The sequence below is a fragment of the Ranitomeya variabilis genome, chromosome 2, assembly GCF_051348905.1.
Source record: "Ranitomeya variabilis isolate aRanVar5 chromosome 2, aRanVar5.hap1, whole genome shotgun sequence".
NCBI classification, from domain to species: domain Eukaryota; kingdom Metazoa; phylum Chordata; class Amphibia; order Anura; family Dendrobatidae; genus Ranitomeya; species Ranitomeya variabilis.
Genome location: NC_135233.1, coordinates 237,802,360 through 237,826,176, shown reverse-complemented (window position 1 = coordinate 237,826,176; position 23,817 = coordinate 237,802,360). Strand labels below are relative to the sequence as shown.

Sequence of the window (23,817 nt, the reverse complement as noted above, 5' to 3'; positions counted from 1 at the left end):
CTGTGTATAAAATGCAAAATCCACTGATACAGCTGGATCACTAGCATTATAGGAATTGCATAATATATTCTTGTTCTGAATGTCTCTAACCTTTTATCGCTTAGTGTCCGGATGCATGATTCACTTGCGGCTCTGCATAGTTACATTTACATTCTCCAATAATAATGGCATTCAGAACCTGGGTTTGTAAGAGGATGATAGTGGACGCTTTTTCCAGTTAGACTGCTATTATTATGTTTGCCTTGTTTCTCCCTATGATTTTACAGAGCGTGTCATCAGCAAAACTCAAATTTAACTATTTAGACATTCATATAGGGGATTTAGCTCCCTATAAAAATCATACTTGTGTTGTAGATTTTACTAATTTGATTTTATATAAAAACACCCTTGGTGTGGCCAAGAGCTGGGTTCACCATTCCACCCCCTCAATTATACCTGCCGTATAGTGATTGACATCTCTCGCTTTGATCTGTATTCTGAGCTCTGCATGTACTTGTAAGGTTCGGCCAGGGCTGTAGTCATTGCCAAGGACACCGGGATTTCTGTGCCCTGGCCTCCCCTCACAGGAAAATTACCCGCATTAGTCAGCATACCTGTGTCTTCAGGTCCAGCTCCTTCTGGATCTTCCCTATGCTGCAGGAGACTCTCTCTGGGCAGATTTGCATTAATTGAGACACAGTCCATTTTAACTTCAACAAGAACATCTTTACTGGGTTCTGTACACAGTGCATCCATCATCTTCACAGCAATTACAGCAGGCTTCATAAAACAATGTTCCTTTCCCTGCACTTCTCTCATGGTCGCATGGCACGGGCCCGGGTCGGACCATCCCTGACAGTTCCTCAGCATCCTCTCTGCACAGCTCCGCTATGAATATGCATCCCTCGGTCTGTTTCGCCCCAGACACAAAATACGTACGCTACTTACCTGGTAGCAGTGTTTTTTCATGAGCCATGACAGCACAACGAGAGAGGGGATCCGCCCTTCAGGGACAGGAAACCTCAGGCATAAAAGGGCGGCACCTCACTCCCCCGCCAGTTGGTTTACAGAGTACAAGAGGACCTTCTAGGTTAGTAGCACACAAACAATATTAAATATGGTACAATTCACCCAGTGAGTAAACTTAGGAATTATACTACAGGAAGTGTCGATCCCAATAAAGAAAAGAGGGTAGGGAATATAAGGGTGCTGTCATGGCTCCTGAAAAAACACTGCTACCAGGTAAGTAGCGTACGTATTTATTCAGTCGCCATGACAGCACAACGAGAGACTTTCAGAGAAGTAAAAAAAGTGACTAGGGAGGGACTACTGCCTCCAGCACCCTTCTCCCAAACGTGAGGTCGGAGGAGCCACCTAGATCTAATCTATAGTGCTTAAGAAAGGTAGATGGAGAAGACCATGTGGCCGCCTTACAAATGTCTTCAATCGACACCTCCGCTCTCTCAGCCCAGGAGTGGAGTGAGCCTTTATACCTTCTGGAATTTCCACGCCACCTGCGATGTAAGCGAGAGATATCACCTCCCTAATCCATCTGGATAGTGTATTCTTTGATACCCTAAGCCCTTTCCTAATTGCCTGGTAGGATAAAAATAAGGAGTGATCTTTTTTCCAGGTGTCTGTTACTGAAATGTATCTAAAGGTACCTTCACACGAAACGACTTTGTAACGATATCGCTAGCGATCCGTGACGTTGCAGCGTCCTGGCTAGCGATATCGTTTCGTTTGACACGCAGCAGCGATCAGGATCCTGCTGTGATGTCACTGGTCGCTGAATAAAGTTCAGAACTTTATTTGGTCGTCAGATCGCCGTGTATCGTTGTGTTTGACAGCAAAAGCAACGATACCAGCGATATTTTACACTGGTAACCAGGGTAAACATCGGGTTACTAAGCGCAGGGCCGCGCTTAGTAACCCGATGTTTACCCTGGTTACCAGCGTAAAATGTAAAAAAAACAAACAGTACATACTCACATGCGTCCCCAGGCGTCCGCTTCCCACACTGACTGAGCGCCGCAAAGTGAAAGTGAAAGCACAGCACAGCGGTGACGTCACCGCTGTGCCCTGCTACTGCCGGCGCTCACACAGTGCAGGAAGCGGATGCCGGGGGACGCATGTAAGTATGTACTGTTTGTTTTTTTTACATTTTACGCTGGTAACCAGGGTAAACATCGGGTTACTAAGCGCGGCCCTGCGCTTAGCAACCCGATGTTTACCCTTGTTACCCGGGGACCTCGGCATCGTTGGTCGCTGGAGAGCTGTCTGTGTGACAGCTCTCCAGCGACCAAACAGCGACGCTGCAGCGATCGGCATCGTTGTCGCTATCGCTGCAGCGTCGCTTCGTGTGAAGGTACCTTAAGAAGACACCTGCGTACGTCTAAACAATGAAACCTATGTTCCTTATCATTAGAGGGATTAGAACAGAAAGAAGGTAGGACCACCTCTTGGGATCTATTAAATTTTGAAGCAACTTTTGGAAGATAAAGGGGGTCAGGTCTCATAACCACTCTATCTTCCCTAAACTTCATATATGGAGGTTGTCTCGACAATGCTTGTAGATCACTAACCATTCTCGCAGATGTGAGGGCAACTAAGAGGGCTGTTTTGACCGACAGGATTTTGATTGGGACAGTATCAATAGGCTCGAACGGGGCTTGTGTTAGAGCTGAGAGCGCAAGATTTAGGTCCCATGGGACTATTTTTTGTTTAATAACCGGCCTGGATCTAGTAACAGCCTTGAAGAATCTAGATATCCAGTGATTACTGGCTAAGTCAGAATTATATAGTGCCCCCAGGGCTGAAACCTTAACTCTGAGGGTACTGGTGGCCAAGCCCATCTCTAGGCCCCTTTGTAAAAATTCTAAGATCTGCGTAATATCAGGTCTTTGATCAATTTGTGCTCCTGAACTCGATAGGAATCTTCTCCGCACCCTGGCATAGATGCTCGTCGTGGAGGCTTTCCTACTTTTAAGCAGTGTATTTATAAGATTTTGAGAGAATCCCTTCCCCTTTAGAAGTGACCTCTCAAATTCCACGCTGTTAGGTGTAAGTTGGTTACTCGTGGATGCAGGACTGGACCCTGGGAGAGGAGGTCTGGTATCTCTGGGAGGATCCATGGTTGGGAAATGGACATGCTTCTCAGCCATGGGAACCACGATCTTTTGGGCCAGAACGGGGCTATCAGAATCACTCGGGCCCTGTCTTCCCGAATTTTCCTCAGAACTATAGGAATTAGATTTAGAGGGGGAAAGGCATAGGCGAGACTGAAGTTCCAGGAGATTGAGAGAGCATCGACTGCGTACGGGTAGCAGTAGGGAACAGAACTGATGTAGTTTTCTGTTTCCTCGATTGGCAAAGAGATCTATTTCTGGACATCCCCACAAATGTACGATCTGATTGAAGACAGCCGGTTTCAGAGACCAGTCCCCTTGTTTGAGCTCGTTGCGGCTTAAATAATCGGCCATGGTATTTAGTTCTCCCTTTATGTGGAGAGCCGTAAGGGAGAGCAGGTGATTCTCGGCTATCTGAAAAATACGATTTGCAACGTCCATTAATGATCTAGACCGCGTACCTCCTTGGTGGTGTAAGATTACTCTTACTGAGTGTATTGGGGGACACTCACTTGGCGTGGGATTAATGTAGCCAGGCACAATTTTCTAACAAAACAGTCCATGCGGTTTATTGAATATGCCATAAACCGGGTTATGCAAAGTTCATTACTTATATCACATAAAACACAACAGGCACCAACAGTCTCTTTGGTACCTGACGGGAGCTCCTGCTCCTCATGCCGACTCCGTTAACCTCTTCTGGGTAAGCTGCCTAACGGGGATCACCAACTTGCCTGGTCAATACACAGTAGTCAGTCCAGACCTCACCGAAGGACTCCAGCTTCCCCACACTCCGTTAACACTCTTCTGGGTAAGCTGCCTAACGGGGATCCCCAACTTGCCTGGTCGGCACCCAGTAGTCAGTCCAGACCTCACCGAAGGACTCCAGCTTCCCCACACAGTAACTGTCCCTGGCTCCGCAGATCCCGGTCCTCACCATGTGCTATTCAGGGATCCGGTCCTCGTCGCAGGACCTCCCAACACCCAGGTAGCCAGGACCCTGCCTGGTGGCCTAGTCCGGGTATTCTTCAGGACGTCCTTCCCCAGCCGGGAACGTCCAATACCCAGGCCACCCGAAGCCAAGTCTCATGGTCGCAGGTGCTTGCAGGACCCTAGTCATTCCTAGGACAATCCAGCACCGACCATCTCAGGTGCTTGCAGGACCCTAGTCATTCCTAGGACAATCCAGCACCGACCATCTCAGGTGCTTGCAGGACCCTAGTCATTCCTAGGACAATCCAGCACCATCCATACATCAGGTTCCTCGGTTCCAGGTGCTCACAGGACCCTAGTCATTCCTAGGACGATCCAGCACCTTCACCGGTCAGGTCCATACACAGGAACCACACAGGACCTACCGGACACACCTCTCAGCTCCACACACAGGGAGCTCACAACGAACACTGACCCACACCCTGGTCACGTTACATACTGGTAACCACTCCCCTGGGTGGGAGTGTGTGTGTGGCTAGTCTGACCCTCCCATCTCTCATGACTAGCCCTGCCAATCTCCCATGAGAACTATACACAAAACACAAACTCTTGAGGGACTACAGGTCCCAGCAGACCAACTTACATTCAGATTGACAGTGCAGAGTAATCTCCTCTGCAACACACATATTGGCCATTTACAATTCTGCCAAACTTTCTCTCTACACCATCACGCCTCCAAGCGCATACTGGGGAGATCATGCAGCGTGTTGTGAATTTACCTTTTGGCTCCCTCTAGTGGCTACTAGTGATTTTACTCGGGGTATGTCTGTCATCCCTTGTATGCTCACCTGGGTCGTTAGGTCAGGGGTGTCGCTATATAAGCTCCCTGGACCTTCAGTTCAATGCCTGGCAACGTTGATATCAGAGCTAATCTGTAGTGCTCTTGTCTACTGATCCTGGTTCCTGCTTGATTAAGCTAAGTCTGCTTTCTTGCTTTTTGCTATTCGTTTTTGCTTGCATTTTTTGTCCAGCTTGTATATAATCTGTATCCTGACCTTGCTGGAAGCTCTAGGGTGGCTGGTGTTCTCCCCCCGGGCCGTTAGACGGTTCGGGGGTTCTTGAATCTCCAGCGTGGATTTTTGATAGGGTTTTTGTTGACCATATAAGTTATCTTACTACATTCTGCTATTAGTAAGTGGGCCTCTCTTTGCTAAACCTAGTTCATCTCTGTGTTTGTCATTTCCTCTTACCTCACCGTTATTATTTGTGGGGGGCTTGTATCCAACTTTTGGGGTCTTTTCTCTGGAGGCAAGAGAGGTCTTTGTTTTCCTCTTCTAGGGGTAGTTAGCTCTCCGGCTGGCGCGAGACATCTAGCGACCAACGTAGGCATGTTCCCCGGCTACTTCTAGTGTTGGCTTTAGGAGTAGATATATGGTCAACCCAGTTACCACTGCCCTATGAGCTGGATTTTTGTACTTCGCAGACTTGCTGATATCTCTGAGACCCTCGCCATTGGGGTCATAACAGTTTGCCAGGCCAGTATTAAATGTTAAATGCATTGCAGAAGCGGGATTATAAGAAAGAAAGTTCTGAGTTTTTTTTTCTCTCTCTCATTTTTTTTTTTCTTTTTCCCTTTACCTCTGAGTGGCTTGTGATTGCTGCAGACATGAATGTCCAGACCTTGATTACAAGTGTGGACCAGCTTGCTGCTCGTGTGCAGGGCATACAAGATTATGTTACCAGAAATCCTATGTCAGAACCTAAGATACCGATTCCTGAACTGTTTTCCGGAGACCGATTTAAGTTTAGAAATTTCAGGAATAATTGTAAATTGTTTTTGTCCCTGAGACCCTGTTCCTCTGGAGACTCCGCTCAGGAAGTGAAAATTGTTATTTCTTTTTTACGGGGCGACCCTCAGGATTGGGCTTTCTCGCTGGCGCCAGGAGATCCGGCATTGGCTGATATTGATGCGTTTTTTCTGGCGCTCGGTTTGCTTTATGAGGAACCCAATCTTGAGATTCAGGCAGAAAAAGCCTTGCTGGCTATGTCTCAGGGCCAGGACGAGGCTGAAGTGTATTGCCAAAAATTTCGGAAATGGTCCGTGCTGACCCAGTGGAACGAGTGTGCATTGGCTGCAAATTTTAGAAATGGCCTTTCTGAAGCCATTAAGAATGTGATGGTGGGTTTTCCCATTCCCACAGGTCTGAATGATTCCATGGCCCTGGCAATTCAAATTGACCGGCGGTTGCGGGAGCACAAAACCGCAAATTCCCTCATGGTGTTATCTGAACAGGCACCTGATTTAATGCAATGTGATAGAATCCTGACTAGAAATGAGCGGAAAATTCATAGACGCCAGAATGGCTTGTGTTACTACTGTGGTGATTCTACACATGTTATCTCAGCATGCTCTAAGCGTCTTACTAAGGTTGTTAGTCCTGTCGCCATTGGTAATTTGCAACCTAAGTTTATTCTATCTGTAACTTTGATTTGCTCACTGTCATCGTATCCTGTCATGGCGTTTGTGGATTCAGGTGCTGCCCTGAGTCTTATGGATCTGTCATTTGCCAAGCGCTGCGGTTTTGTTCTTGAGCCATTAGAAAATCCTATCCCTCTTAGGGGTATTGATGCTACGCCATTGGCAGAAAATAAACCGCAGTTTTGGACACGGGTTACCATGTGCATGACTCCTGAACATCGGGAGGTGATATGTTTTCTTGTTCTGCATAAGATGCATGATTTGGTTGTTTTGGGTTTGCCATGGTTACAGACCCATAATCCAGTCTTGGACTGGAAGGCAATGTCAGTGTCAAGTTGGGGCTGTCATGGAATTCATGGAGATTCCCTGCCCGTGTCTATTGCTACTTCTACGCCTTCGGAAGTTCCGGCGTATTTGTCTGATTATCAGGATGTCTTCAGCGAGTCTAGGTCAAGTGCATTGCCTCCTCATAGGGAATGTGACTGTGCAATAGATTTGATTCCAGGCAGTAAGTTTCCTAAGGGAAGACTGTTTAATCTGTCGGTACCTGAACATACCGCGATGCGTTCATATATCAAGGAGTCTCTGGAGAAGGGGCATATCCGTCCTTCTTCTTCCCCTCTTGGTGCGGGATTCTTTTTTGTGGCCAAAAAGGACGGATCTTTGAGGCCTTGTATTGACTATCGGCTTTTAAATAAGATCACTGTCAAATTTCAGTATCCTTTGCCGCTGTTGTCAGACTTGTTTGCCCGGATTAAAGGTGCCAAGTGGTTCACCAAGATAGACCTTCGTGGTGCGTACAACCTTGTGCGCATTAAGCAAGGAGATGAATGGAAAACCGCATTCAATACGCCCGAAGGTCATTTTGAGTACTTGGTGATGCCATTTGGGCTCTCTAATGCACCTTCAGTTTTTCAGTCCTTTATGCATGACATTTTCCGGAAGTATCTGGATAAATTTTTGATCGTTTATCTGGATGATATTCTGTTTTTTTCTGATGATTGGGACTCGCATGTGGAGCAGGTCAGGATGGTTTTCAAGATTTTGCGTGAAAATTCTTTGTTTGTTAAAGGCTCAAAGTGTCTCTTTGGTGTACAGAAGGTTCCCTTTTTAGGGTTCATTTTTTCCCCTTCTGCTGTGGAGATGGACCCAGTCAAGGTCCGAGCTATTCATGATTGGACTCAACCCTCGTCAGTTAAGAGTCTTCAGAAGTTCTTGGGTTTTGCTAACTTCTACCGTCGTTTTATCGCTAATTTTTCTAGCGTTGTTAAACCGTTGACGGATATGACCAAGAAAGGCTCTGATGTGGCTAACTGGGCTCCTGCTGCCGTGGAGGCTTTTCAGGAGTTGAAACGCCGGTTTACTTCGGCGCCTGTTTTGTGCCAGCCTGACATCTCACTTCCCTTTCAGGTTGAGGTGGATGCTTCGGAGATTGGGGCAGGGGCCGTTTTGTCGCAGAGAGGTCCTGGTTGTTCTACTATGAGACCTTGTGCCTTTTTCTCTAGGAAGTTTTCGCCGGCAGAGCGAAATTATGATGTGGGCAATCGGGAGTTGTTGGCCATGAAGTGGGCATTTGAGGAGTGGCGTCATTGGCTCGAGGGTGCTAAGCATCGTGTGGTGGTCTTGACTGATCACAAAAATCTGATGTACCTCGAGTCTGCTAAACGCCTGAATCCTAGACAGGCCCGCTGGTCATTGTTTTTCTCCCGTTTTGACTTTGTGGTCTCGTATTTACCAGGTTCTAAGAATGTGAAGGCCGATGCTCTGTCTAGGAGCTTTGTGCCTGATGCTCCTGGAGTCGCTGAACCTGAGGGTATTCTTAAGGAAGGAGTTATCTTGTCAGCTATTTCTCCAGATCTGCGACGTGTGTTGCAGAGATTTCAGGCTGGTAGGCCTGACTCTTGTCCACCTGACAGATTGTTTGTGCCTGCTAAATGGACCAGCAGAGTCATTTCCGAGGTTCATTCCTCAGTGTTGGCAGGGCACCCGGGAATTTTTGGCACCAGAGATCTGGTGGCCAGGTCCTTTTGGTGGCCTTCCTTGTCAAGGGATGTGCGGTCATTTGTGCAGTCCTGTGGTACTTGTGCTCGAGCTAAGCCTTGCTGTTCTCGTGCCAGCGGGTTGCTCTTGCCCTTGCCTGTCCCGAAGAGACCTTGGACACACATCTCTATGGATTTCATTTCGGATCTTCCGGTGTCTAAGGGCATGTCTGTCATCTGGGTGATATGTGATCGTTTCTCCAAGATGGTCCATCTGGTTCCTTTGCCTAAGCTGCCTTCCTCTTCTGATCTGGTTCCTGTGTTCTTCCAGAACGTGGTTCGTTTGCACGGCATTCCTGAGAAGATTGTGTCGGACAGAGGATCCCAGTTTGTTTCCAGGTTCTGGCGATCCTTTTGTGGTAGGATGGGCATTGATTTGTCGTTTTCGTCCGCTTTTCATCCACAGACTAACGGACAAACGGAACGAACTAATCAGACTCTGGAGGCGTATTTGAGGTGTTTTGTCTCTTCTGATCAGGATGATTGGGTGACCTTCTTGCCGTTGGCTGAATTTGCCCTTAATAATCGGGCTAGTTCTGCCACCTTGGTTTCGCCATTTTTCTGCAACTCCGGTTTCCATCCTCGTTTTTCCTCGGGACATGTGGAGCCTTCTGACTGTCCTGGAGTGGATTCTGTGGTGGATAGGTTGCAGCGGATCTGGAATCATGTGGTGGACAACTTGAAGTTGTCACAGGAGAAGGCTCAGCGTTTTGCCAACCGCCGCCGCGGTGTGGGTCCCCGACTTCGTGTTGGGGATTTGGTATGGCGGTCTTCTCGATTTGTTCCTATGAAGGTCTCCTCTCCCAAATGTAAGCCTCGATTCATTGGTCCTTACATGATATTGGAGATCCTTAATCCTGTATCCTTTCGCCTGGATCTTCCGGTGTCGTTTGCCATTCACAACGTATTTCATAGGTCCTTGTTGCGGCGGTACGTTGTGCCTGTGGTTCCTTCTGCTGAGCCTCCTGCTCCGGTGTTGGTTGAGGGCGAGTTGGAGTACGTGGTGGAGAAGATCTTAGATTCTCGTCTCTCCAGGCGGAGGCTTCAGTACCTGGTCAAGTGGAAGGGCTATGGTCAGGAGGATAATTCCTGGGTGGTCGCCTCTGATGTGCATGCGGCCGATTTAGTTCGTGCCTTTCACGCCGCTCATCCTGATCGCCCTGGTGGTCTTGGTGAGGGTTCGGTGACCCCTCACTAAGGGGGGGGTACTGTTGTGAATTTACCTTTTGGCTCCCTCTAGTGGCTACTAGTGATTTTACTCTGGGTATGTCTGTCATCCCTTGTATGCTCACCTGGGTCGTTAGGTCAGGGGTGTTGCTATATAAGCTCAGTGGACCTTCAGTTCAATGCCTGGCAACGTTGATATCAGAGCTAATCTGTAGTGCTCTTGTCTACTGATCCTGGTTCCTGCTTGATTAAGCTAAGTCTGCTTTCTTGCTTTTTGCTATTCGTTTTTGCTTGCATTTTTTGTCCAGCTTGTATATAATCTGTATCCTGACCTTGCTGGAAGCTCTAGGGTGGCTGGTGTTCTCCCCCCGGGCCGTTAGACGGTTCAGGGGTTCTTGAATCTCCAGCGTGGATTTTTGATAGGGTTTTTGTTGACCATATAAGTTATCTTACTACATTCTGCTATTAGTAAGTGGGCCTCTCTTTGCTAAACCTAGTTCATCTCTGTGTTTGTCATTTCCTCTTACCTCACCGTTATTATTTGTGGGGGGCTTGTATCCAACTTTTGGGGTCTTTTCTCTGGAGGCAAGAGAGGTCTTTGTTTTCCTCTTCTAGGGGTAGTTAGCTCTCCGGCTGGCGCGAGACATCTAGCGACCAACGTAGGCATGTTCCCCGGCTACTTCTAGTGTTGGCGTTAGGAGTAGATATATGGTCAACCCAGTTACCACTGCCCTATGAGCTGGATTTTTGTACTTCGCAGACTTGCTGATATCTCTGAGACCCTCGCCATTGGGGTCATAACAGCAGCGCCCCCTACCTGTTACAGGGGTTACTGCATCACATATATCACAGTGGTTAATATAGGCAATGGTCACTTGGTTGTCAGAGAGTAGTCTGACATGTCTACCCTGTAGAGGTATAAGGAACCCATTTAAGGCACGTTCCACCGCCAACAGTTCCTTTAGATTGGAGGATGACGCTCGCTCAGGCTGGGACCATAATCCCTGAATGCAGTTATCTTCCCAGTGAGCCCCCCAACCCATGGGGCTAGCATCAGTTGTTATTACTCGCGTGATTCGATTTGACCAGGGTACCCCTCGACGAAGATTTGGAATGTGTGTCCACCAGAGTAGTGAATCAGTGGCCTCAACAGATAGTGAAAATTTGTTATCTAGGTTAGCGTCCAGCCGACGAAAATTATGTAGAACATCCCACTGCAGAGTCCTAGTGTGAAACTGTGCCCAGAGCACTGCCGGAAAACAAGAAGTAAGAGAACCCAAAAGTGACATTGCTCCTCTTAAAGAGACTACAGGATTATTAATCACTCTGGTGACCAGTCGGTGAATACTGTGGACTTTTGAGTCCGGCAGGCGACATTCCTGCTGATCCGAATCTATAATAAGACCCAAAAACTCCTGTGATGTTAAGGGCTGAAGACGCGATTTCTTGAGATTAATAACCCATCCTAAGTTATGTAATGCTGCTATCACTTTTTCCAACTGGTCTTTACAGTGTGACTCTGAACGTCCCACAATCAATAAGTCATCTAGGTAGGGAATTATTAGTATGTTTTGTTCGTGAAGGTGTGCCATAACCTCTACCATGATCTTAGTGAAAACCCGGGGTGCAACTGCAACACCAAAAGGGAGTGCCCGATATTGAAAGTGCTGTACTGTGCCGGCAAGAGAAACCGCCACCCTGAGAAAGCGCTGATGATTTACATGTATTGGGACATGGTAATAGGCGTCTTTCAGATCTAAGACGACCATGAAGCAACTGTGAAAAAGAAGTTTTATTGTGGTTTTCACAGATTCCATTTTAAAGGATGGGATCAGCAAGAATTCATTCAGGCCTTTAAGGTTGATGATGGTGCGATATGACCCATCAGGCTTTTTTATCAGGAATAAAGGGGAATAAAACCCCTTACCTCATTCTTCCGTGGGTACCTTAATCAGAACCCCCTTATGTTGGAGATCTTGGACCTCTGACTCCAATGCCAATTGTTCTGCGGGAGAAGAACGGATAGGAGTTAATTTAAATGTGTCCTGAGGCATATGATGGAACTGAAATTTTAGACCCTCTTTAATGATACTGAGGATCCATGGACTATTGGTGATTTTCAACCAGGCTGGGTAGAAGGCCAAAAGCCTACCGCCTACCTTGCCCGCCAGTCATTGAGGTTTTTTAGAGTCCCGAGAGGAGTTAAACATATAACCTCTACCTCTTCGTCTGCTGCTGTAATATCTGGTCGAATCCCTATTTGGATCTCTATCGGATCTTCGGCGATAAGACCATCCTCTGGTGTAATCCCGCCTATAAAAGGGTCTTCTCAATAGAGGGAATCGTTTTTTACTGTCACCTGCCTTCTCAAGCAGCTCATCTAGCACTGGACCAAACAAATGAACCCCTTCACAGGGGATGCCACATAACTTTGATCTGGCCTGCAAATCTCCTGGCCAACATTTTATCCAGAGTGCTCTGTGGGCTGCGTTGGATAAGGCTGAGGATCTTGCGGCCAGCCTAACGGAATCCGCTGATGCATCGGAAAGGAAGGCTGCCACATCCTGAATTACGGACATAGACGATAGGATTTCACTTCTAGGAGTTTTATCCTTAAGTTGGTCTTCCAGGTGGCCTAGCCACACCATCAATGACCGGGCCGTGCAAGTGGCCGCAATTGCTGGTCTCAGGGATCCCGCAGATGTCTCCCAAGCCCCTTTAAGGAACACATCAGCTTTTCTATCAAGCGGGTCTTTTAAGTTGCCTAAATCCTCAAATGGGAGAGACGATTTCTTGCACGCCTTGGCCACCTCTGCATCCAATTTCGGGACCTTGTCCCAAGAAGACGAAGCCTCTTCCTCGAAAGGATACCTCCTTTTGAAAGCTGGTGGAAGTGAACCCTTCCTTTTGGGCTTCTTCCATTCCTTCGTAATCAGCGACTTGATTTTTTTTACTACCGGAAAAACCCTTCGGGTTTTACGGTCTATGCCCTTAAACATAATGTCCTGAATAGAACTTTCAGACTGAGTTTCCTCAATCCCCATGTTGTTGTTAACAGCCTTCACTAGATGATTAACCCTATCTAGCAACAGACAGGCTCGGCTGGACTCTATATCTTCTGAGGATGATGAAGACGGAAGTGAATCTGAGCTCACACCGCCTGACTCTGAATCCACATCTGACACCGGGGATGAAATCTCTTTCCTTTTTTTGGAGACTGATTTCTGAGACCTGGACTTCATGGAATCTCTGACCTCCTGTCTAACCAAGTCCCTAAGAGTAGACGTTAGGTCAGGGGCCTCCTCCTCCAATAAACGTTGTATGCAGGATTTGCACAGCTTCTTTTTATGTCCACCTGGAAGTGGCTCCGTACATATGGCACACTCCCTATGCTTGGATTTGGAGGTACATTTTCTCCCCTAATAAGGAGAGAGGGAATACAAGGAGGGACAGCAATCAGAAGGCATACTTTCACGTAGCTCACTTACCCGTCCCTGATCGGGGGGTCCTTCTTAGCCGGAGGTTCCTTACGGCCTGAGGACTTTGTAGATCTTTGAGCCGCTCTAGCTCCACCAGCGCGACTACTGCCACTAGACCGCTGCTGGGAGCTGACCTGAGGCTCTTCCAATTCATGCTGCTGCTGCTGCTGCTGCTGTCTGACCAGCCGCGATGCTCCGTCCGATGAATCCATTACAAAACCAAGGATCAGGAGCAGCCTGCAGCCCACATGAGCTCCTTTAATATACCCCCATGGTACCACCCCCTGATGGGGGACAGCAGGAATTCCAGGTGGTGCGATTTGCACTAAGTGCTGATAGGGCACGCTCCCCAGGGCCCGCCCGCACCGCCCCTGAGATCGGCACTATCCGGACAACAGGGCGCCACCATTGCTCGGTGACGGCGCTACTGCGCATGCCCCGCCGCTTCATCAAGCCGCGCCGCCCGTTGCAACATCCGGAAACGTCACTTCCGGTCGCGACTGCAGCAATGCCGGCCGACACACGCAGGGAGACGCCAGCACCACCCGGAGCAATCAGCGCGCCCGCCCGTGCAGCGCACAGACCCCCGGAGGCACCGGCAGACACGACCCCATGAAGACAGCCCTACATACATACCAGGTACACGCGGCCCGCAATAGAAGTCGGCCACCCCCAGAGGCCGCTTCTCTCTGCTGCCACCGACACAGACAGTGCCCCTGCTGTGTGGTGCTTCCACAATCTGACCAGACCGAGGTAGGGGACCCCCGCTACCTGCGTCGGTCTGTCAGACGTGGGATCTCTTCTTTAATCTTCAACCCTCTTCATAGGGTCTGCCTGAAGAGGTTCCCCGTCAGGGACAGGAAACCAACTGGCGGGGGAGTGAGGTGCCGCCCTTTTATGCCTGAGGTTTCCTGTCCCTGAAGGGCGGATCCCCTCTCTCGTTGTGCTGTCATGGCGACTGAATAAATCATTAGTTCCCGGAGTCAGAAGCCACTGGGACAGCGATCTGCCCGTCCGTACTGTTCCCTGCGCTTGCACCATGTCCTTACTGTGCAAACTCACTGCATCTGTGGGTCCCTCCAGTCATTCGCCCCGAAATTAAGGATTTCTTCCCAAGCAATGAGTTTCCACATTCTGGAACCACTCTTAGCCCCAATTATACTGGCCCGCTGCTGTGGATGACTGGGCTTCTCTACTTCAATGTTTCGTGCCTGCTGTGGTGTCCTGGGCCTATAGCCCATATGGATGGTTCCGGCGTCCCTCACCCTCTGTCCTATCCTAACACCTGCACTGACTTATCACACAGCGGCCCGTCCTACAATTAACCATGTTCTTAATATAAACTAGCTAGAAACTATATGCACTAAAATATAGTGGGCAATCCTATAAACTGCACTTCCCTAGCTTTATACATACTATGCATATTCATTACACATTTAACCCTTAAGGTAATACACAGAATAGTGTAGTAGTACCTATGTGACACACTTATGGTAATACACATGATAGTGTAGCAGTACCAGTGAGATAAGAGGCAAAAGATAAAACGATAACATTTTCTATTCCCCTACACACTGACACTGCCGTGGCCGAGTGCACACAGTCTCAGTGCATGCAGGTGCTTTCTCACTGCACTTTCCTGTGCCTACCAGCCACTCTCTGCACACAGGCTCACAAAGCAGCAGGCAGCCGACACTGACATGAGAGAGACATGAGTGCGGAGTCTGACACTGCTTCTGAACTTTCTGATTTCCTGTAGTGTCAGTGTGTGCACGTTCTCATCCCTCGCCTGTAAACATCAGCTGCCCACAACTGTGTAATGGCATTACACATTATCCTTATCCCCATATCTATACAGCGCATAAATAATACTATTTTGACACATTGATATAGTGGATAATAAATTGGCCACAGACTTTATTTAAATAACAGATCATAAATATATCCATATAAATATATCAACTTAGTAAAAAGAACCAAACTATTTACCAATCACAGCAGCTTGGCCAAATGGCTCAAGCCCGTCAATCCCAACTTCTTGTCCATCCAGATACCTGGCCGACTAACCCCACCAAGGGCTATTTCAGCCATTGCTTGCAAATTTAAATTAAAAATGTAATTCTCAATTTCCGATAAGTGCACCAAGTCCTTTCTGAAGTGGCCAGGAATTTCACCTAAGTTAATGGGTCTAAAAGAGAAGCCTCCAATTGAAGGTAAAAACTTGCAGATCGATTTGTTTAACCACTTTCTAATCTTATCACAAAATCTTAGTTCCTCCAACCTAATCCACAAAATTCTTGGAATTATTTCAGAAAAAATTATTTTTAATCCTGGGAACAAACTGCTCTCTTTCTGCAGACTTCTTTTCATTAGAACAAGGAGGTCCACCGTTCTTAGCTTACCAATGTCATTACCTCCTAGGTGTATTATTATGATATTGAGGGCTGGGAAAATGTTGCTAATCTTTACCACTTGATCGAGGAGGCCATCCCATTTCTGCCCTCTTATCCCCATCCAGCAACTCTTACCCGATCAGGTGGTAATGACAGGTTTGGCCCATAGCGGTGCCCCTGCGCTCTCTGCTCCGCCCAGTGTACAAACGAATGTCCCAAGATCCAGACTGTAAAACCTGTAAAAACTACATAAAATGGCCATTAAAACATTTACTTTCTAATGTAAAGCTGGTAACAATTTGACTCCCGTCTTCCGAGTTTCTTAATAATAGACTCATCCAAACCCAGCCTGGCAGCCTCTGTCACAGCCTCAATAGGAAAAGAATCTGTTCAAAAGTATTGCCTAAACGTAGGCCAGATAAGAACTTACTCAAAATGCTCCGAAACTGAAACTGCTTCAGAGGCATAAGAGACTGGTATAACAAAAGATATTCACCCCCACCTGGCGCACACTCAGAAAGCCTCTAGTTAAGCAAGTTAGACATTAATATTTGGAAAACAAATTAACTTGAAAACAAATATGATACTCTTTCCCAACTGATCGGTTAGGATTTAGCAATATGAATTAACATATAACCTGACCCGACAGAAATGTACCGAACCTTTAGCCCTTCCACCACCTCGTTTAGCCCTAGACAGCAGCTCTCCAACCCTAAGAGCTCCAAAAAAAACAATAATTAAACTGGCGCTAAAAAAAAGCAATGATTCAAATGTATCATAACAGCATGACTTAGCAGCCTTACATAACTCAGCATGTTCGGGGTAATAGGACACCTTCCCACCTTCCATCCCTTACACAATGGTCCTTCCTATAACCTTTTAACACTTGTTTCACTATAAAATAACTATTTAATGGCTATTTCCCATCTGTTTTAAGAAAAAAGATACACCCGACAGATTTTCACCACTGTAGAATAAGCTAGTCCTTTTTCAAAAAATGACATGCAAAATGGCAAGGCTGCTTTTCTGAACTACTGAACAGGTCCCATTTCTTATTCTTGCAAAAACAAAAACAAAACAACAAAGCTACTAAATATCCTTTCCATGTTGAGGCTGCCACAGAACGCTCCAACAGATTCATTACTAGGACCAAATCAAGCCCCATAAATACTCCGGACAATCTGCGCCATCATTTCTGCCTCTGGCACGAGGTTGAAGAACTTGCTGAACTAGAATCGAGAAAGTGACCCAGCTAATACTATAGATATACCTTCTATATGCACCACCTTCAGCCAAATATGTCATCTCAAACAAATCAAAACTTGATGCCTAACCAACTTCTCTACAAGATTACACCGTGAAGTTGAACACTTTAACTGAAACCATCTGGGTGAATTGGAAGTAATCTAAAATATCTGCTTTTGCCATCAATGCACCAGGCTCCAATCTTTTAATTACCTCTTCTGCCTGATCAAACGTTGTGTAACATACCGACTTTAGCTCATCATCAATACTATCCTTCAGTGAGGAACCATACAGATAAGATAAGTGATGGATTAACCAAAAAGAATTAGGATCTTTCTTTGGCACTACACCCAGAGGTGACAATCGGAAATCAGCAAATGGAGACTTTCTAAATGGCTCAGCAATTCTACCTGCCTTCATTTCTTTAGCTATTCAATGACTGGTAAACTGCTAATTTTTGCCTAAAGCTTTCATCATAAAAGTACCAAATAAGGCCACTAAAGTTTTTGTAGGCCTCTAAAACTATATCCAAATGCTAGAATAATTCTGAACATTTCCTTGGGAACCTCTCCCCCATTATGCTAGCATAAATGCAGAATGCCTGCAACTAGTTGTTAAATGACCTGGGTATTGGTCTCCTTCTATCCTCTTCCTCTTTATTATCTATTTTAGCCAAAAACTATTTTGATGTTGGCAGCAATGACAATAAATCTATAAATTCATTGCGCCATATCCTCTCCTTAATAGGCATTGACAGGTGATGACCCAATGGGAAAACTGCACATAACTCTTTATAGCAGGCCTCCCCACCCGTTTAACTCCTGAATCTCCCCTGGCAATCCTTCCAAACCTTCATTCAGGTGCCTCCATACCACTGCAGCCTCTTGGGGCTTGGAGGATTGACTAACCGAGGCTGAGTGGTCTGACTGATAGGGAAGCATACTCTTCAGGGACATTGACAAACTAGACATTTAAGATAAGGCGATGGTGAGTTGGGTATGGGAGGGGTTGTAATCACCACCCATAGCTCTCTTCAAGCCTGCAGCTCTGCTCTATCGAGACCTCCAGCATGTATGCCGTTCAACCCAGGACCATCAACGGCCTCAAGGAGCCAGAGGTAAAATGGACCCTCAGCTGTCCTTCATCTCGGTTTCCGTCCTGGCAGTCTGATTCCTCTGACCGATAAAGGGAAAAAGATGATTCTTCTCTTCTGGCGCGCACCAGTGCGCATGCCCTCGGCTTCTGATGATGTCCTCTCACTTGTTGTCACTTCGGCCACATTGTCACTCCTTACTTCCTGGTACCTGGTCACTCGCTGTCCATCCACCGGCTCAGCAATATCTCCGCTTGTCAATTACAGGCACTTCTGTAAGCGTGACAATGCTCCTTCTCTCATCTTTCTGCACAGGTCGTCAAGAAGGGCTTCCATCACTGAACGATATAGCAGCACTTCTGGTATGACAAATGCCAGAGGTCGGATGTGCACCTCCAGCACTGGTGCTTTTTGTCCCCCTGCTCCCTCCCCATTCACTGATACCGGTGCTAATCATGGGGCCATCTCCAGGGCACAAAAACTTATCACCCCCACTACTGTCCCGCAACTAAATGAGCATAACCTCCAATCATATACCCACTACTCCAGGATACGTGACATGGCAAAATGGTGGGGAAATTGCCTCCCGCCATTTACCCCCTTAAGGAGAAGAAACACATTGCATACCTGGTAATGCCATGAGTTCCTCTCCTGAGGGTCCAGAGAACATTATTCTGTGTGTAGCAAGTTGCATGTATACACAGGAGACAGTATTGGGAACACACCTGCACTGTGTGCGCTTGGCCCCTGCAGTGTAAGTGCGTGCAGCCTCGGGATTTAGATCTGGCAGTGCTCTAAAGTGAGGGCTGTCAATTACCATAAGAGGAGGTGCAGAGGATGATAATTCAGAAAACGGAACAGTGCACAAAGCTCTTGGCCACACCTAGGGTACACCAAGTCCCCAACATTTACATATCTAATAAAAATGTCTTTATATTAAATGAAATAAATAAAATCTACAGTACAAGCATGATTTGTATAGGGGCTAAGTACGCACTATGAATGTATAAATAGGTTAATTTGAGGGAGACAGATTCCCTTTAAAGGGCCACTGTCACCCCCTCCAGCCGTTATAAACTAAAAGAGCCACCTTGTGCAGCAGTAATGCTGCAGTCTAACAAGGTGGCTCTTTTAGTTTTTGATTCATTTATTACCTCAATAAAGCGTTTTAAAAATTGGCCACAAATACCAGATATTGTACCTGGAGGCGGTCCGAAGCGTCCTGTATGAATCTTCCAACGGCCGTCACTCTTCTCTTCAGGGGCGATGGTCGCCGCCCCCTTCACGGTGTTTCTTCTTAAATCCGGCGCCTGCGCTGTGCGTGCCTGCCTGGGTCCTGCGCAGTCTTCATTGTCAGTCACAGCTCAGACGCAGGGTGCCTGACTGCGCCTGTGCGGGCAGTGCGGCCACCCTTTTGCTGAATCCCCGCCCCGCACTGTGTTATTCATTATGCACAGTGCGGGGCTGGCATTCCTGGGCATGCGCACTGTGCTGTTTAGACGCTCCCTAGCTCAGACGCTCCCCCAGCTCAGATGCTCCCCCAGCTCAGATGCTCCCCCAGCTCAGACGCTCCCCTAGCTCAGATGCTCCCCCGCCTTCCCAGGAACCCCAGCCCCGCACTGTGCATAATGAATAACACAGTGCGGGGCGGGGATTCAGCAAAAGGGTGGCCGCACTGCCCGCACAGGCGCAGTCAGGCACCCTGCATCTGAGCTGTGACTGACAATGAAGACTGCGCCTGCCCCAGGCAGGCACGCACAGCGCAGGCGCCGGATTTAAGAAGAAACACCGCGAAGGGGGCGGCGACCATCGCCCCTGAAGAGAAGAGTGACGGCAGTTGGGAGATTCATAGAGGACGATTCGGACCGCCTCCAGGTACAATATCTGGTATTTGTGGCCAATTTTTAAAACGCTTTATTGAGGTAATAAATGAATCAAAAACTAAAAGAGCCACCTTGTTAGACTGCAGCATTACTGCTGCACAAGGTGGCTCTTTTAGTTTAGAACGGCTGGAGGGGGTGACAGTGGCCCTTTAAACTGTTTCTGTATGGTATTTCATGAATTAAGTAGCCTGGAAAGTGGAGGGGTGAGTACAAACCATGCAAACTTTTGCATTGGCCCTTTTTAATTTTTGTAATTTTTAAAAATGTAAAATATGAAAAGAAAAAAGTGCCCAAAATACAAAGGAAATGTGTCAAGTTTAACTTCAGGTGTTTTAGAGATCATTTCATCTTCGACTTGCTTAAATGTTCACAGTAACAGTAATTTTGACCAGGGGTGCCCAAACTTTTACATGTCACTGCCAGTCTGGTGTAACATGAAAAAAAATTACTTCCTGAAAACCTTTTCAGCGTTTGGAAATAGAGAACAGTTTAACTCAGAGGCTATCCCGCTAGTATGTTGAGAATTCCGGATGGATGATAAAAAAAAAACAGTGGAATTTTTTTGTTTTATTCTCTGATTCCTGATGAAGGCTTATACAGCCGAAACGTGTTGTGTTTTAGATGAGTGTACCCTCCACTTAATATATATATTTTTACACTGTGTTCCAAATTATTATGCAAATTTAATTTAAGTGTCATAAATATTTAATTGTTTTGTTTTTCAAATAAACTCGTGGATGGTATTGTGTCTCAGGGCTCAATGGATCACTGAAATCAATCTTAAACACATGTGATAATTAGTTTTCAAGGTGATTCTAACTAAAGGAAAACTACTTAAAAATGATGTTCCACATTATTAAGCAGGCCGCAGGTTTCAAGCAATATGGAAAATAAAAAGGATCTCTCTGCTGCTGAAAAGCGTTAAATAGTGCAATGCCTTGGACAAGGTATGAATATATTAGATATTTCATGAAAACTTAAGAGTGATCATCATACTGTGAAGAGATTTGTGACTGAAACCAGGGCCGGCCCGAACGTATAGGCGAACTAGGCGGCCACCTAGGGCGCCGACCCTAAGGGGGCGCCAGAGAAAAAATAGAAAAAAATTATAAAAAATCTTTTCAAAAGGCAAAAGGTGTATGGAGTGGAGCTGAATGTGTATGAGGTGTATGGAGTGGAGCCGAGTGTGTATGAGGTGTACGGAGCGGAGTCGTGTGTGTATGAGGTGTATGGAGCGCAGCCGCGTGTGTACGAGCTGTATGGAGCGGAGCGCGTGTGTACGGAGCGCAGCCGCGTGTGTAGGAGTAGCTATGTGTGGCCATTATACGGTGCAAAGTATCATGTGCGGCCAATATACAGTATGCAGCATCATGTGTGGTCATTATACAGTATGGAGCATCATGTGTGGCCATTATACAGTATGGAGCATCATGTGTAGCCATTATACAGTATGGAGCATCATGTGTGGCCATTATACAGTATGGAGCACTGTGTGGCCATATTTTTTGTTTATAATTATTCTTTATGAAACAATGTGATCAGCAGTGCTAAATGGGTGTGATTGGGACGTGGATATGGGTGTGGCTAGTAATGAATGGGTGTGGTCAGAGGCGTGGCCTAAAATTTAGTGCGCCGCAAACTTTGTCCCTCTTTCCCATCTTCAAAAGTTGGGAGGTATGTTAAAAGTAGTAGGGGCACAACAAAATAGTTTTGCCTAGGACACCGTAATCTCTCGGGCCGGCCCTGACTGAAACAGAGCACAGACAGAGTTCATGCAGATAAAGGCATAATGAGGAAGGTTTCTGCCAAATTCATTGGATTAAGAGAGGAGCTAACAAAATACCATTACAAAGCAGCAAACAGTTATTTGAAGCTGCTGGTGCCTCTGGAGTCCCTCGAACCTCAAGGTGTAGGATCCTTCAAAGGCTTGCTATGGTGCATAAACCTACTATTCGGCCACCCCTAAACAGTGTTCACAAGTAGAAACGGTTGCAGTGGGCCCAGCCATACATGAAGACTAATTTTCAAACAGTCTTGTTTACTGATGAGCGTTGAGCAACCCTGGATGGTCCAGAAGGATGGAGTAGTGGATGGTTGGTGGATGGCCACCATGTCCCAACAAGGTTGCGACATCACCAAGGAGGTTGAGGAGTCATGTTTTTGGCCGGAATCATGGGGAAACAGCTGGTAGGGCCCTTTAAGGTTCCTGAAGGTGTGAAAATTACCTCTGCAAAGTATATAGAGATTCTGACTGACAACTTTCTTCCATGGTGTAAAAAGCAGAAACGTGCCTTCAGGAGCAAAATCATCTTCATGCATGACAATGCACCATCTCATGCTGCAAAGAATACCTCCGAGTCATTGGCTGCTATGGGCATAAAAGGAGATAAACTCATGGTGTGGCCACAATCTTCCCTTGACCTCAACCCTATAGAGAACCTTTGGAGTATCATCAAGCAAAAGATCTATGAGGGTGGGAGGCAGTTCACATCAAAACAGCAGCTCTGGGAGGCTATTCTGACTTCATGCAAAGAAATACAAGCAGAAACTCTCCAAAAACTCACAAGTTCAATGGATGCAAGAATTGTGAAGGTGATATCAAAGAAGGGTTCCTATGTTAACATGTAACTTGGCTTGCTGGGATGTTTTGGAGTTAAATAGCTTTTTTGTTCAGTGAATGTGACCTCCTAATGCTACAAATTCCACAAATGAGTATTTTCAGTTCTTTAAAACATATCAAATGTTTAGAAATTCTACAGTGCCTAATAATTTGGAACAGTGCATTTTGAGTTTTTATTAATTTTTTTATTCATTCATTTTTATTTATTCATTCATAATATTCATTTATTCACAATATTTCACAATTTTTTTTATATTTTTATCATTCATTTGGAATCTTTAACTTAGCGGCAGAAATGCCTCTCTGGATTAAAACGTAAGTCCATACCAGTCCGGTGGTATGCATTAATTACCATACCACAGGACTGCTAACCTGTGAGGTTTTTGTGTTTCCAGCCCCTCCCATGGACTTATGTTCAGTGCACTTGTCTATGATTTAGTTGTCAGTCTATTTTCAGCAATGCAGTCTGTGTGGCTGTGAGGAAGGCTGAGTCATGCTAATGTTGCAACAGCTCGACACCCAGTCCTTGACGAGAGACAGACAGAGGTTATTTAGGGACTGGGTTCATTGTCAGTTGCAGAGAGCCTGTAGAGTGAAGCAGGGCACTGATGCTGTGTCTAATGCATGAGCCCCTTTTCACACTTTATGTATGCAGTGTGTCCAGAGGCTTCATCTGAATCTCCATGAAAATTTGACCCAGATGGTATCCTAGTTGGAACCACAGACTTTTATAACACGATTGTAGTACAAATTACTCCATTGGTTCTGTTTTAAAAAAGTGTCTATCTTTTCAGATGGGCACAAGAAAATAGTATACTGATTCTATTGTTTGGTTTCTTTGGGGAGCTAGTGTATGCACAGTACATACTACCGAGGGTGTAGTGACATCCACCCAGTTTGCTCTCTCCTTATGGGCCCATCAAAAATTCCCAAGTCTGAGTGGACATCCCAGTAGACCATGGGCCCTGGCTTTGATGGCTATTGACACCAGTCCAGTGTAACCAGATAAACTGTGTCTGGTATTACGACTCAAGCCCATCATATGAATACCACACATGGCCCATATATAACAGTGATGTTGTGTCTAGCAGAAAGTAACCATATTTTAGTCTTCATACATCCCCTGTATAAAACGTCTACATGACATGCTCTTACCTTTCTGTCCAGTTAGTCCTCTATCTCCTGTTATTCCTGGAACTCCATGGTCACCTTAATAAAGAAAAAATAGAATATACAAAGCATAAATGTCTGTAGAAAGATGTGGCGCCTTCCCCATCCACCTGATAGAATCCAAATACAAGTAGGTATAGGAAAGATATATATCTTGGTACCGTTTTAGCCAGAAAACAGCAAAAAGGCAGAGATGCTTACCTGCCTAG

The 23,817-nt window shown here is 46.3% G+C and overlaps 1 protein-coding gene across 4 annotated transcripts in view; it reads right to left on the bottom strand.

The window, feature by feature from the left end:
- LOC143805198 (ficolin-1-B-like) overlaps positions 1 to 23,817 on the bottom strand; it is a 160,049-nt gene that overhangs the window by 115,899 nt on the left and 20,333 nt on the right. For all 4 annotated transcript variants that reach the window (XM_077284180.1, XM_077284178.1, XM_077284177.1 and 1 more), the window contains one exon: positions 23,594 to 23,647. In XM_077284180.1, coding sequence (XP_077140295.1) covers positions 23,594 to 23,647 — 54 coding nt within the window. The remainder of the gene's footprint in view (positions 1 to 23,593; positions 23,648 to 23,817) is intronic.